The 13,721-nt window shown below is 40.0% G+C and overlaps 1 protein-coding gene across 1 annotated transcript in view; it reads right to left on the bottom strand.

The window, feature by feature from the left end:
• Nucleotides 1–13,721, bottom strand: part of LOC139541681 (GTPase IMAP family member 8-like) — a 47,319-nt gene that overhangs the window by 23,400 nt on the left and 10,198 nt on the right. The window contains exons 4-5 of the mRNA XM_071346612.1: nucleotides 2,198–2,703; nucleotides 1,507–2,150 (exon numbers count right to left, since the gene is read on the bottom strand). Of these exons, the coding sequence (XP_071202713.1) occupies nucleotides 1,507–2,150; nucleotides 2,198–2,703 (1,150 nt within the window). The remainder of the gene's footprint in view (nucleotides 1–1,506; nucleotides 2,151–2,197; nucleotides 2,704–13,721) is intronic.

The raw sequence follows: 13,721 nt of genomic DNA, 5'->3' as shown, positions 1-13,721 counted from the left end.
TTTTGTTTTTAATACATTTGCAAAAATCTCTAAAAACAAGTTTTCACTTTGTCATTGTGGGGTAAGTGTGTAGATGGGTGATACAATTTTCAATTCAGTTTTTAATACAACAAAATGTGGAATACTTTCTGAACAGGAAGAGGAGAAGAAGTTAAGAGAAGATCAAAATAAAATGGAAGAAAGAGAAAGTCTGAAGTCGGAAATAACAAACTTTAAAAGCCTTTTTAAAGCTGTATTTAAAAAAACACTACAAGTTTGCATTTTCTGCATTGCAGGAAAATTCTCAGCAATAAAGAGTGATAATATTAAGATCCAATATCTGTGCATAGTTAAATTCTTAAAGTAAACCATGTTTCAAATAGTAGACTAGTTTAATAAAAACCACTGTCCTCTGTATTAGAATATGTTAATGATTCTGGGAAATCAGAGATCAGCAAAGAACAGGAGGAACTATAGAGGTGTGGTTTGCATGTTGCTGGAGGAACTGGTTTTATGGTGACGACATATCAGACGTGGCGAACAACACTCCAGTTTTGGAGCTGCCGGCTTGACACACACACACACACACACGCACACACGCACACGCACACACGCACACGCACACACAAATACAAATACAAATGCCCACAGAGTTTAGGAAAACCCCTAGCTCTGCCTTATTAATAATCTTGTGGTATCTACCTGTAGAGTCATTGTTAGGTATGACAGCAGCATTTCAAGAGAAACAAACCAAAACATTTGTCACTCATTTGTGTTGCCTTTAAGTTTGCTACCAACGTGTCAGATGTTTCTGGGCTGATTTTGTTAAAATTACAAAACAAATATGCCTATTTTATTTGACACGATATCCAATATCAATGACTAAGGAGATGCAGTACTACATATTCTCTACTGAAGAAATGCACGTTGTGTCGTGTGTCAAACACAAAAGTGTTGGTAGAACATGAAACCGTTAATCTGACATAAATTCATATCATACTACATTTGAAGTATTTAGCAGATCATCTTTTCCAGAGCAACTTACAGGAGCATTTAGGGTTAAGTGCCTTGATCAAAGGCACATAGACAGATTTTTCACCTAGTCGACTCAGGGATTCCAACCAGCAACCTTTTGGTTACTGGCCCAACGCTCTTAACAGCTAGGCTACATTTCACCCTCATATCACAATACCTTAAATAACTTCTGTGGTAAGGAGAGATGAAACATTGAATCAGCATTCAGCATTCAATCAAACACCTTATTCAATCTTCTATTGTTTGGCCGAAAAACACGCTGCAGCTAGTAATGCTAACCCACCTGTAACAGTTGTTAAAATCAAGAGTTCCTTCTGCTCCTCTCTCTTCCTCTCTTCTATTTTCTTCTTCTCCTCTCTCTTCTGCTCCTCTCTCTTCCTCTCCTATATTTGCTTCTTCTCCTCTCTCTTCTGCTCCTCTCTCTTCCTCTCCTCTATTTTCTTCTCCTCCTCTCTCTTCTGCTCCTCTCTCTTCTCCTCCTCTCTCTTCTGCTCCTCTCTCTTCTGCTCCTCTCTCTTCTGCTCCTCTCTCTTCTGCTCCTCTCTATTCTGCTCCTCTATTTTCTTATCCTCCTCTCTCTTCTGCTCCTCTATTTTCTTATCCTCCTCTCTCTTCTGCTCCTCTCTCTTCCTTTTGTATATCTCTCTCTTCATCAATTCCACTATTTTCTTCTTCTCCTGTGTACTCTGCTCACTCCTTCTCTGCTCGTCTCTCTTCATCACTTCCTCTATCTTATTCACCTCTCCTGCCATCTTCCTCACATGTTCCTGTGCTAGCTTCAAGTCTTCCTCTATTTCCTTTACTTTGTTCTCTTGCTTCCTTGCCTCTTCCTTTACCTTTTGAAGATTCTCTTCTCTCTTCTGCTGCTCCTTTTCTATCAATTTATCCTCCTCCTCTTGTCTTGTTCTCTTCTCCACTTTCTTAAACTCCTCTCTCTTTTCTTTTAACTCTTTCTGTCTCTCCTTCAAATCTTCTTCTATCCTCTTTACCCCCTCCAGTGACTTCCTCAACTCCTCCTCCATCCTCCTCACCTCTTCTTCTCTCCTCTCTAATTTCCCCTTCCTCTCATTTATCTCCTCCTTTCTCTTCTCCCTCTCCTGCTCCTCTCTGATCTTTCTCTGAGCCTCCTGGTACCTCTCCTCGAGGTAGTGACCTCCTCCATTCCTCTCCACCATCTCTTCTATCTTCCTTCTATCTTCCTCATCTTCCGCTTACTGTTGAGGACAATATGCCCTCCCCCACACACACTGATTGGTTGTTTAGTTGTTTCAGTCCTCTCAAAGTCCTCCCATTGCTTCCTGGTTAGTTTTTCTCTTCCGGTGAATAACACCATGGTGTAACTCAAGGCCTCCTCGCCAAAGTTTTTCTGGATCCATGACAAAGTATTCCTGTCTTCCTGTGTGAATCTCTCCAGCCTGATAACCAGAAGGAACACATGGGGGCCCGGAAAAGAGAGAGAGATGCACCTTTTCATTTCCTCATTCAGTTGTTCTTCAGTCAGTGTTGTGCTGTAAATACCAGGAGTGTCAATCACAGTGATGCTCCTCCCCTCCACCTCTCTTTCCCCCAACACACTCTTCCCTGATCCAGTTTCCTCTCTAAACACCTCTCTCCCCAGGATGGTGTTTCCTGTTGCACTCTTCCCTGATCCAGGCGTACCCAGCAGAACAATCCTCATGTTGGTGGAATCTGTTGTGGGACCAGTTTATGAAAGGACATAAACGAATGAATAGGTCAATGTGACAGGTATAAACAGGTCAATGTGACAGGTATGAACAGGTCAATGTGACAGGTATGAACAGGTCCATGTGACAGGTATGAACACGTCAATGTGACAGGTATGAACAGGTCAATGTGACAGGTATGAACAGGTCCATGTGACAGGTATGAACAGGTCAATGTGACAGGTATGAACAGGTCAATGTGACAGGTATGAACAGGTCAATGTGACAGGTATGAACAGGTCAATGTGACAGGTATGAACAGGTCAATGTGACAGGTATGAACACGTCAATGTGACAGGTATGAACATGTCAATGTGACAGGTATGAACAGGTCAATGTGACAGGTATGAACAGGTCAATGTGACAGGTATGAACAGGTCAATGTGACAGGTATGAACAGGTCAATGTGACAGGTATGAACAGGTCAATGTGACAGGTATGAACAGGTCAATGTGACAGGTATGAACAGGTCAATGTGACAGGTATGAACAGGTCAATGTGACAGGTATGAACAGGTCCATGTGACAGGTATGAACAGGTAAATGTGACAGGTATAAACAGGTCAATGTGACAGGTATGAACAGGTCCATGTGATAGGTATGAACAGGTCAATTGGAAATCATAACCTCAATATATATATTTTTTTGTTTATTCACAGGCAACACTGAAGTGAACTGCACACTAACACCAAACACTTAGCCATAGGGAGCTATTTTACAACATTACCTTTCTCTTGCATTTCTAAGAGGATTTTCTCCTACCATATCTATTGTGTTATATTCTCCTACATTATTTTAACATTTCTACAAACTTCAAAGTGTATTCTCTCCAATGGTACCAATTATATGCATATCCCGGCTTTAGGGCCTGAGCTACAGGCAGTTTACTTTGGGCACGTCATTCAGGCAGGAAGTGGAGAAAAAAGGGGCCTAGCCCTAAGAAGTTATTAATTAGAATTTGATACGGCAAAATATTAGAATGTAGTCTATGGAGAATATATTCAGAATGGAGACCAATGAAAGGTAGCCATCAAACAACACGATATTAGAATGTAGCCATCAAAACAACACAATATTAGAATGTAGCCATCAAAACAACACAATATTAGAATGTAGCCATCAGAACAACACAATATTAGAATGTAGCCATCAGAACAACACAATATTAGAATGTAGCCATCAGAACAACACAATATTAGAATGTAGCCATCAGAACAACACAATATTAGGATGTAGCTATCAAAACAACACAATATTAGAATGTAGCCATCAAAACAACACAATATTAGAATGTAGCCATCAAAACAACACAATATTAGAATGTAGCCATCAAAACAACACAATATTAGAATGTAGCCATCAAAACAACACGATATTAGAATGTAGCCATCAAAACAACACGATATTAGAATGTAGCCATCAAAACAACACAATATTAGAATGTAGCCATCAAAACAACACAATATTAGAATGTAACCATCAAAACAACACAATATTAGAATGTAACCATCAAAACAACACAATATTAGAATGTAGCCATCAAAACAACACAATGTTAGAATGTAGCCATCAAAACAACACAATATTAGAATGTAGCCATCAAAACAACACAATATTAGAGTGTAGCCATCAAAACAACACAATATTAGAGTGTAACCTTCAAAACAACACAATATTAGAATGTAGTCTATGGAGAATGCATTCAGAATGGAGACCGATGAAAGGTAGCCATCAAAACAAGTGACACATTCGGTTCTTCAACCCATAGTGATGTTGGAAGATTAGTGTATGGTGGAAATAGTAGAACACAGAGAAAGTTATGTAATTGAAACATTTTATGAGTGCCCAAAGGTTACATTTGGTACAACTGTCATTGGGCAGTGCTTTGCATCGTCATCACCCACTGGGCACAGACGTACTTCAGTTCAACGTCTAGTTTTCATTTACGTTGGATCGAGTTGTCAACTAACTGTGAATTTGGCGTGAAATCAAAAAACAAATGCCATCATGTCATTCAATTTAAGTTAGAAGTTGGGTGAAAAAAACGACGAAATGCCCTTACGTTTTGCAAATCAAATCGGTCATCCACGTTGAATAAAGGTCATCACATATATTTTTTTACTTGCAATGACATGGAAACAACGTATATTCAACCAGTGGCCACATGCTCCAGGCTGCAGTAGGTCACAGCATTCCATAAGGTCACAGCATTCCATAAGGTCACAGCATTTTTAGGGCCTTCCTCTGACACCGCCTGGTATAGAGGTCCTGGATGGCAGGAAGCTTGGCCCTTGTGATGTACTGGGCCATACGCACTACCCTCTGGAGTGCCTTGCGGTCGGAGGCCGAGCAGTTGCCATACCAGGCAGTGATGCAACCCGTCAGGATGCTCTCGGTGGTGCGGCTGTAAAACCCTTTGAGGATCTGAGGGCCCATGCCAAATCTCTTCAGTCTCCTGAGGGGGAATAGGTTCTGTCGTGCCCTCTTCATGACTGTCTTGGTGTGCTTGGACCATGTTAGCTTGCTGGTGATGTGGACGCCAAGGAACTTGAAGCTCTCAACTTGCTCCACTACAGCCTGTCGAGGAGAATGGGGGCGTGCTCGGTCCTCCTTTTCCTGTAGTCCACAATCATCTCCTTTGTCTTGATCACGTTGAGGGAGAGGTTGTTGTCCTTGCACCACACGGTCAGGTCTCTGACCTCCTCCCTATAGGCTGTCTCATCGTTGTCGGTGATCAAGCCTACCGCTGTTGTGTCATCAGCAAACTTAATGATGGTGTTGGTGTCATGCTTGGCCATGCAGTCATGAGTGAACAGGGAGTACAGGAGGGGACTGAGGGCCCACGTTTTGAGGACCAGCGTGGCGGATGTGTTGTTGCCTACCCTTACCACCTGGCGGCAGGCCGTCAGGAAGTCCAGGATCCAGTTGCAGAGGGAGGTGTTTAGTCCCAGGGTCCTTAGCTTAGTGATGAGCTTTGAGGGCACTATGGTGTGAAAGCTGAGTTGTAGTCAATGAATAGAATTCTCACATAGGTGTTCCTTTTGTCCAGGTGTGAAAGGGCAGTGTGGAGTGCAATAGAGATCTGTGGATCTGTTTGTGAGGTATGCAAATTGGAGTGGGTCTAGGGTTTCTGGGATAATGGTGTTGATGTGAGCCATGACCCGCCTTTCAAAGCACTTCATGGCTACAGACATGAGTGCTACAGGTCGGTAGTCATTTAGGCAGGTTACCTTAGTGTTCTTGGGCACAGGGACTCTGGTGGTCTGCTTGAAACATGTTGATATTACAGAGTCAGACAGGAAGAGGTTGAACATGTCAGTGAAGACACTTGCCAGTTGGTCAGCGCATGCTGGCAGTATACGTCTTGGTAATCCGTCTGGCCCTGCGGCCTTGTGAATGTAGACCTGTTTATTAAAGGTCTTACTCACATCGGCTGCGGAGAGCATGATCACTCTGTCACTGTGGGGACAACGTTCTCGATGCACTTATTGATAAAGGCAGTGACTGATGTGGTGTACTCCTCAATGCCATCAGAAGAATCTCGGAACATATTCCACTCAGTGCTAGCAAAACAGTCCTGTAGTTTTGCATCTGCTTCATCTGACCACTTTTTTGTAGACCGAGTCACTGGTGCTTCCTGCTTTAATTTTTGCTTGTAAGCAGGAATCAGGAGGATAGAATTATGGTGAGCTTTGACAAATGGAGGGCGAGGGAGAGCTTTGTACGCGTCTCTGTGTGTGGAGTAGAGTTGGTCTAGAGTTTTTTTCCCTCTGGTTGCACATTTACATGCTGATAGAAATGAGGTAAAACTGATTTAAGTGTTCCTGCATTAAAGTCCCCGACCACTAGGAGCACTGCCTCTGGATGAGCATTTTCCTGTTTGCTTATGGCGGTATACATTTCACTGAGTGCTTTTTTAGTGCCAGCATCGGTCTGTGGTGGTTTATAGACAGCTACGAAAAGTACAGATGAAAAGTGTCTAAGTAGATAGTGTGGTCTACAGCTTATCATGAGATACTCTACCTCAGGCGGGCAAAAACTTGAGACTTCCTTAGATATCGTGCCATAGCTGTTTTCTACATAATGTGAGCGGACCAAGTAATTTGGTGTCACTCTAAAGCGGAAATGTGGAATAAACGAGTCAGGCGTAGTTTTTTTTGATTGAACACAGTTCTCTACTGAGGGATTTCGTGGATAGCTCCCGTCTCTTGGTGGCCATCCTCCAGATATAGTTTATCTTCTTCTTCTCTCCTTTTCGCTGGTTCCCTCCTCCCTCTTGTAGGGAAAAGAGAGTAAGTCATTAGTACCGTCAGCTGTGCTTAATTGCCTCTGGTCACGTTGATTCACATGCCTGGTTGGACTACTATCCATGATCCAAGCCTGCCATCTGGTGGTCCTTCCACAATAAATACATAGGCACACACCATGTCTTACCAGAGGATGCTGTTCTGTCCTGCCGATAGAGTATATAACACGCCAGCTGTATGTTCTTAATGTCATCGTTAAGCCACGACTCGGTGAAACGTAATATATTACAGTTTTTAATGTCCCATTGGACATTAAGGTCACACCATTTCATAAGGTCACAGCATTCCATACTTTACAGTGGAAAAGGGGCACTTGTTGGTAGCCTTGAATTTTCAGTTTTCTTCCATTGATGTTTTCACATTCATCTAAAACAATCTGTTTGTATTTAATCCCCTTCTCCAAACAGATTAGAACCTACTCATTTACCTAGCTGACATTTTACATCTATTTATATATTTTTTAACATTTTAGTCATTTAGCAGACACTCTTATCCAGAATGATTTACAGCAGTGAGTGCATACATTCTCTTACTTCTTGCTAGGTCTTATCAATAGTTCTTATCAATTTATATACACACTAACCCTAACCCATACTCAAGTTTAAGGTCAGAATGTGTCACGTTCTGACCATAGAGAGCACTCAGGGTTCTCTATGGTGTAAGAGGTCAGGCCGTGACTAGGGGGATTTCAGGTTAGTTTATTTCTATGTTGGTGTATGTGTGTGGTTCCCAATTAGAGGCAGCTGATAATCGTTACCTCTAATTGGGGATCATACTTAGTGTGTTCTATTTCCCAGCTGCGATGTGGTATATTGTTTTGTGTGAGTGCCTTTGTATGCTACGTTTGGCATGATCGTTATATCTTTGTTGTTTTTTTGAAGTTTCACGAGAAATAAAATGTGGAACTCTACTCACGCTGCACCTTGGTCCAGTTATTTAAGCAACGATTGTGACAGATTGTGCATAGAGAGAAACGTGCATAACAAGGGAATGAAGTTCAATTTACACACGCACAACTCTGGTCTAAATTTTCCCTCATGAGCTTAGTTAAAATAATAATTGTGAACAAACACTATAGCTTGTTTGTTTAAAAATAGCATAACATGGTTAAAACTATAATTGTCATGTCATGGTCAGTCCTTAAACCCATAGCCCTGTTTATGTTTATGTGACAGATATCTCCAGACCCATTCCTCAGCTGTTCAACAAAAACGTGGCTGAGTAAGAGCTTTTTTTATCATTCAAATCCAAGATTACACCTTGAGAATGCCTTTAATATCATGAGAAAATAACTCAAAATAAGGATTTCAATCAAGTTTTATTTGCCTTAAAATCATGTAGATAGTAAATGACATTTCATATACATTAATATAAACACAATAGGTTTGAGGACAAGAACTACGTGATCGGGTAAAACACATTTGGCTTTTGAAGACTTGAATTTGATTTGAAGATGATTATAGTGGATGATTATAGTGGTGGAAATAATCCTGAAATAACACTGGTGATAAAGCAAAATAGTTGAATAGAAGGAAGGTTGGGGACTGGTTCAAAGTTCATGTAATCCCATCAACATACAGCAGGGGGCACCAGTCAACTCTTATAACTCAACAAGCTTCATCACTACTGATAACAGGCTTTTGGAAATCCTAAAGTCAAAAGTCATACATCATTTACAGTACCAGTCAAACATTTTAACACACCTAGTAATTCTTTACTATTTTCTACATTGTAGAATACTAGTGAAGACATCAAAACTATGAAACGACAATCATGTAGTAACCAGAAAAGTGTTAAACAAAGTAGCCACCCTTTGCCTTGATGACAGCTTTGCACATTCTTGGCATTCTCTCAACCAGCTTCATGAGGATGCACTTGCATGGAATGCATTTCAATTAACAGGTATGCCTTGTTAAAAGTTAATTAGTGGCATTTATTTGCTTTTTAATGCATTTTAACCAATCAGTTGTGTTGTGACACAGTATGGGTGGTACACAGAAGATAGCCCTATTTGGTAAAAGTCCATATTATGGAAAGAACAGCTCAAATAAGCAACGAGAAATGACAATCCATCATTGCTTTAAGACATGAAGGTCAGTCAACACGGAACATTTCAAGAACTTTGAAAGTTTCTTTAAGTGCAGTCGCAAAAACCATCAAGCGCTGTGATGAAACTGGCTCTCATGAGGACCACCACAGGAATGGAAGACCCAGAGTTACCTCTGCTGCAGAGGATAAATTCAGGAGAGTTACCAGCCTCAGAAATTGCTGCCCAAATAAATGCTTCACACAGTTCAAGTAACAGACACATCAACTGTTCAAAGGAGACTGCGTGGATCAGGCCTTCGTGGTTCAATTGCTGCAAAGAAACCCTTACTAAAGGACACCAATAAGAAGAAGAGACTTGCTTGGGTCAAGAAACACGAGCAATGGACATTAGACCGGTGGAAATCAGTCCTTTGGTCTGATGAGTCAAAATTTGAGATTTTTGGTTCCAACCGCTGTATCTTTGTGAGACGCAGAGTAGGTGAATGGTGGATTTCTGCATGTGTGGTTCCCACCGTGAAGCACGGAGGAGGAGGTGCAATGGTGTGGGGGTGCTTTGCTGGTGACACTGTGAGTGATTTATTTAGAATTCAAGGCACACTTAACCAGCATGGCTTCAACAGCATTCTACAGCGATACGCCATCCCATCTGGTTTATGCTTAGTGGGACTATCATTTGTTTTTCAACAGGACAATGACCCAACACACCTCCAGGGCTATTTGACCAAGAAGGAGAATGATGGAGTGCTGCATCAGATGACCTGGACTCCACAATCACCGACCTCAACCAAATTGAGATGGTTTGGGATGATTTGGACTGCAGTGTGAAGGAAAAGCAGACAACAAGTGCTCAGCATATGTGGGCACTGCTTCAAGACTGTTGGAAAAGCATTCCAGGTGAAGCTGGTTGAGAGAATGCCAAGAGTGTGTAAAGCTGTCATCTAGGCAAAGGTTGGCTATTTGAAGAATCTAATCTGTAAAATATATTTTGATTTGTTAAACACTTTTTTTGGTTGCTACATAATTCCATATGTGTTATTTCATAGTTTTGATGTTTTGGCTATTATTCTACAATGTAGAAAATAGTAAAAAGAAAGAAAAACCCTTGAATGAGTAGGCGTTCTAAAACTTTTGACCGGTAGTGTATATACTTTCTTATCCAAAAATGTGCCTAAATAATCTACAGGATTAGAGTATTTTTTTCAGCCAATTGGTGCTGAAACTGAGACAATATGCATATATTTCTTTCATTGATCCCTGTATTCTGAACACGTTCTCTTTATGTATTCTATTGAGTCTGTTGACAATTTTTTTTATTATTAAAGGTACACTGTATTTAAAGGGATGGCTTAAGATAAATTTATTGAAAACCCTATTAAATGAAACTCCTTGACAAAATCTGTTGGCCAGCAAGTGGGAGGGTTTTCAGCAGTTTAATTAAATCTATTCAGTGAGTCCAAGTGAACCACACCTGAAACTCGTTATGCACGTTATTAAGGAATGTCTGAATACCAACTACTGAGAAGTGCGTAGGAAACGTGTACATAGGAAATACATTACCACGACAACCCCAATGAGAGAGAGGGAGAGAGAGAGAGAGTGAGAGAGAGAGTGAGAGAAAGTAGATACTTAGAAAAATTAAGTAAACCACCTGGCCTGTTGTATGCATAGTGTTTTTTGAACAAAATATGAAATTATAATTTTCTTGATTTCACTTTATTATATATTGTTGAAATCTGGGTAAATTATACTCTAACAATGATTAAATCTCCTTTAAACATCCAAAAAGTTGGCAAATCATGAAACATCATATGAAGCAGAAGCATGAAACAATCAAAAATATAATAATCGATGCAACTTAAAGCGGCAATCAGCAGTTAAAACAATAAAGTTGACTCCCCGCCTCTGTTTCGGTAAAAACCTGAGGGATGGAGCTGGAGAAATGTAACCACTATCCCATTCATAGACAGAGCTCTGGATACAAGGACTGACCATCCATGATGTCAACATTATAGTTTTGATGTTTTAAGGGCTAGTGTGTGTTTACATTTACTTTGATCACAAACATTAGATTAAAACAAGCTGCTATTATTATTTGATGGGTATGACAGTTGAACTAAGCTCCTGAGACATTTGTAAGTTAAATTCTTCAAGAACAAATGGGTACGTTTAATTAATTTATAAGTCTTAAAATGGATGTAGCAACATTTCCCCTTTAACCTGGGCATGTTTTATCATTAAATACAGGTCAACACACTTCCCCTTTAACCTGGGCATGTTTTATCATTAAATACAGGTCAACACACTTCCCCTTTAACCTGGGCATGTTTTATCATTAAATACAGGTCAACACACTTCCCCTTTAACCTGGGCATGTTTTATCATTAAATACAGGTCCACACACTTCCCCTTTAACCTGGGCATGTTTTATCATTAAATACAGGTCAACACACTTCCCCTTTAACCTGGGCATGTTTTATCATTAAATACAGGTCAACACACTTCCCCTTTAACCTGGGCATGTTTTATCATCAAATACAGGTCAACACACTTCCCCTTTAACCTGGGTATGTTTTATCATTAAATACAGGTCAACACACTTCCCCTTTAACCTGGGCATGTTTTATCATTAAAAACAGGTCAACACACTTCCCCTTTAACCTGGGCATGTTTTATCATTAAATACAGGTCAACACACTTCCCCTTTAACCTGGGCATGTTTTATCATTAAATACAGGTCAACACATTTCCCCTTTAACCTGGGCATGTTTTATCATTAAATACAGGTCAACACACTTCCCCTTTAACCTGGGCATGTTTTATCATTAAATACAGGTCAACACATTTCCCCTTTAACCTGGGCATGTTTTATCATCAAATACAGGTCAACACACTTCCCCTTTAACCTGGACATGTTTTATCATTAAATACAGGTCAACACACTTCCCCTTTAACCTGGGCATGTTTTATCATTAAATACAGGTCAACACACTTCCCCTTTAACCTGGGCATGTTTTATCATTAAATACAGGTCAACACACTTCCCCTTTAACCTGGGCATGTTTTATCATTAAATACAGGTCAACACACCTCCCCTTTAACCTGGGCATGTTTTATCATTAAATACAGGTCAACACACTTCCCCTTTAACCTGGGCATGTTTTATCATTAAATACAGGTCCACACACTTCCCCTTTAACCTGGCCATGTTTTATCATTAAATACAGGTCAACACACTTCCCCTTTAACCTGGGCATGTTTTATCATTAAATACAGGTCAACACACTTCCCCTTTAACCTGGGCATGTTTTATCATCAAATACAGGTCAACACACTTCCCCTTTAACCTGGGCATGTTTTATCATTAAATACAGGTCAACACACTTCCCCTTTAACCTGGGCATGTTTTATCATTAAAAACAGGTCAACACACTTCCCCTTTAACCTGGGCATGTTTTATCATTAAATACAGGTCAACACACTTCCCCTTTAACCTGGGCATGTTTTATCATTAAATACAGGTCAACACATTTCCCCTTTAACCTGGGCATGTTTTATCATTAAATACAGGTCAACACACTTCCCCTTTAACCTGGGCATGTTTTATCATTAAATACAGGTCAACACATTTCCCCTTTAACCTGGGCATGTTTTATCATCAAATACAGGTCAACACACTTCCCCTTTAACCTGGACATGTTTTATCATTAAATACAGGTCAACACACTTCCCCTTTAACCTGGGCATGTTTTATCATTAAATACAGGTCAACACACTTCCCCTTTAACCTGGGCATGTTTTATCATTAAATACAGGTCAACACACTTCCCCTTTAACCTGGGCATGTTTTATCATTAAATACAGGTCAACACACTTCCCCTTTAACCTGGGCATGTTTTATCATTAAATACAGGTCAACACACTTCCCCTTTAACCTGGGCATGTTTTATCATTAAATACAAGTCAACATCAAGGTTTCAATTGATCAACAACATCTTACATTTCTCTATTTTGTAAATAATCAAAAAGTATTACAAAGTTTTAAAATAAATATATTATTATGCAATGAAAGACAGTAAAGATGGGCATCAATATCGATAAATCAATATGATATCATTTAATATCAATATGAGCAAGGCATATCTTGATATGGCCTTATCCTTGCTGTTAATTAACCTTACTGTATGTAAAAGAGCATACATGACTGTTCCCACAGGCACAATACCTTCTCACAGGCTCTCAACTTAGCTTACTGATGCCTGCTGATGGCCATCAACAAGCTTCATATTGTGATACAACTGGTTGGGTAGGTTAGAAACAAAACAACTGACGTTGATATAAATGTTCCATATCAGTGCCCATCACTACCTAACAGCATGTTAAAAGTACATAACAAAAGACTATAAATAAATGTGATTAGTGAGCAGCACATTAAACTAGATTACAACCATGATTACAGCTTCAACACATCAGGTATGGAAGCCATGTTGTACAAATGTACTGTGTCACACTTCTTCATTTATGTGAAGTAAAACAATAATTAACTTAATAACTTTAATGAATGATTTAGTCATTTGGTTAAATGCAGTATGCAGTGACATAACCACATGAGGGTCAAGGTTAAACCATAT

Source organism: Salvelinus alpinus, chromosome 2, assembly GCF_045679555.1.
Source record: "Salvelinus alpinus chromosome 2, SLU_Salpinus.1, whole genome shotgun sequence".
NCBI classification, from domain to species: Eukaryota; Metazoa; Chordata; class Actinopteri; order Salmoniformes; family Salmonidae; genus Salvelinus; species Salvelinus alpinus.
Note: the sequence above shows the minus strand (reverse complement) of the source record. Positions and strands in the feature narration are given on the sequence as shown.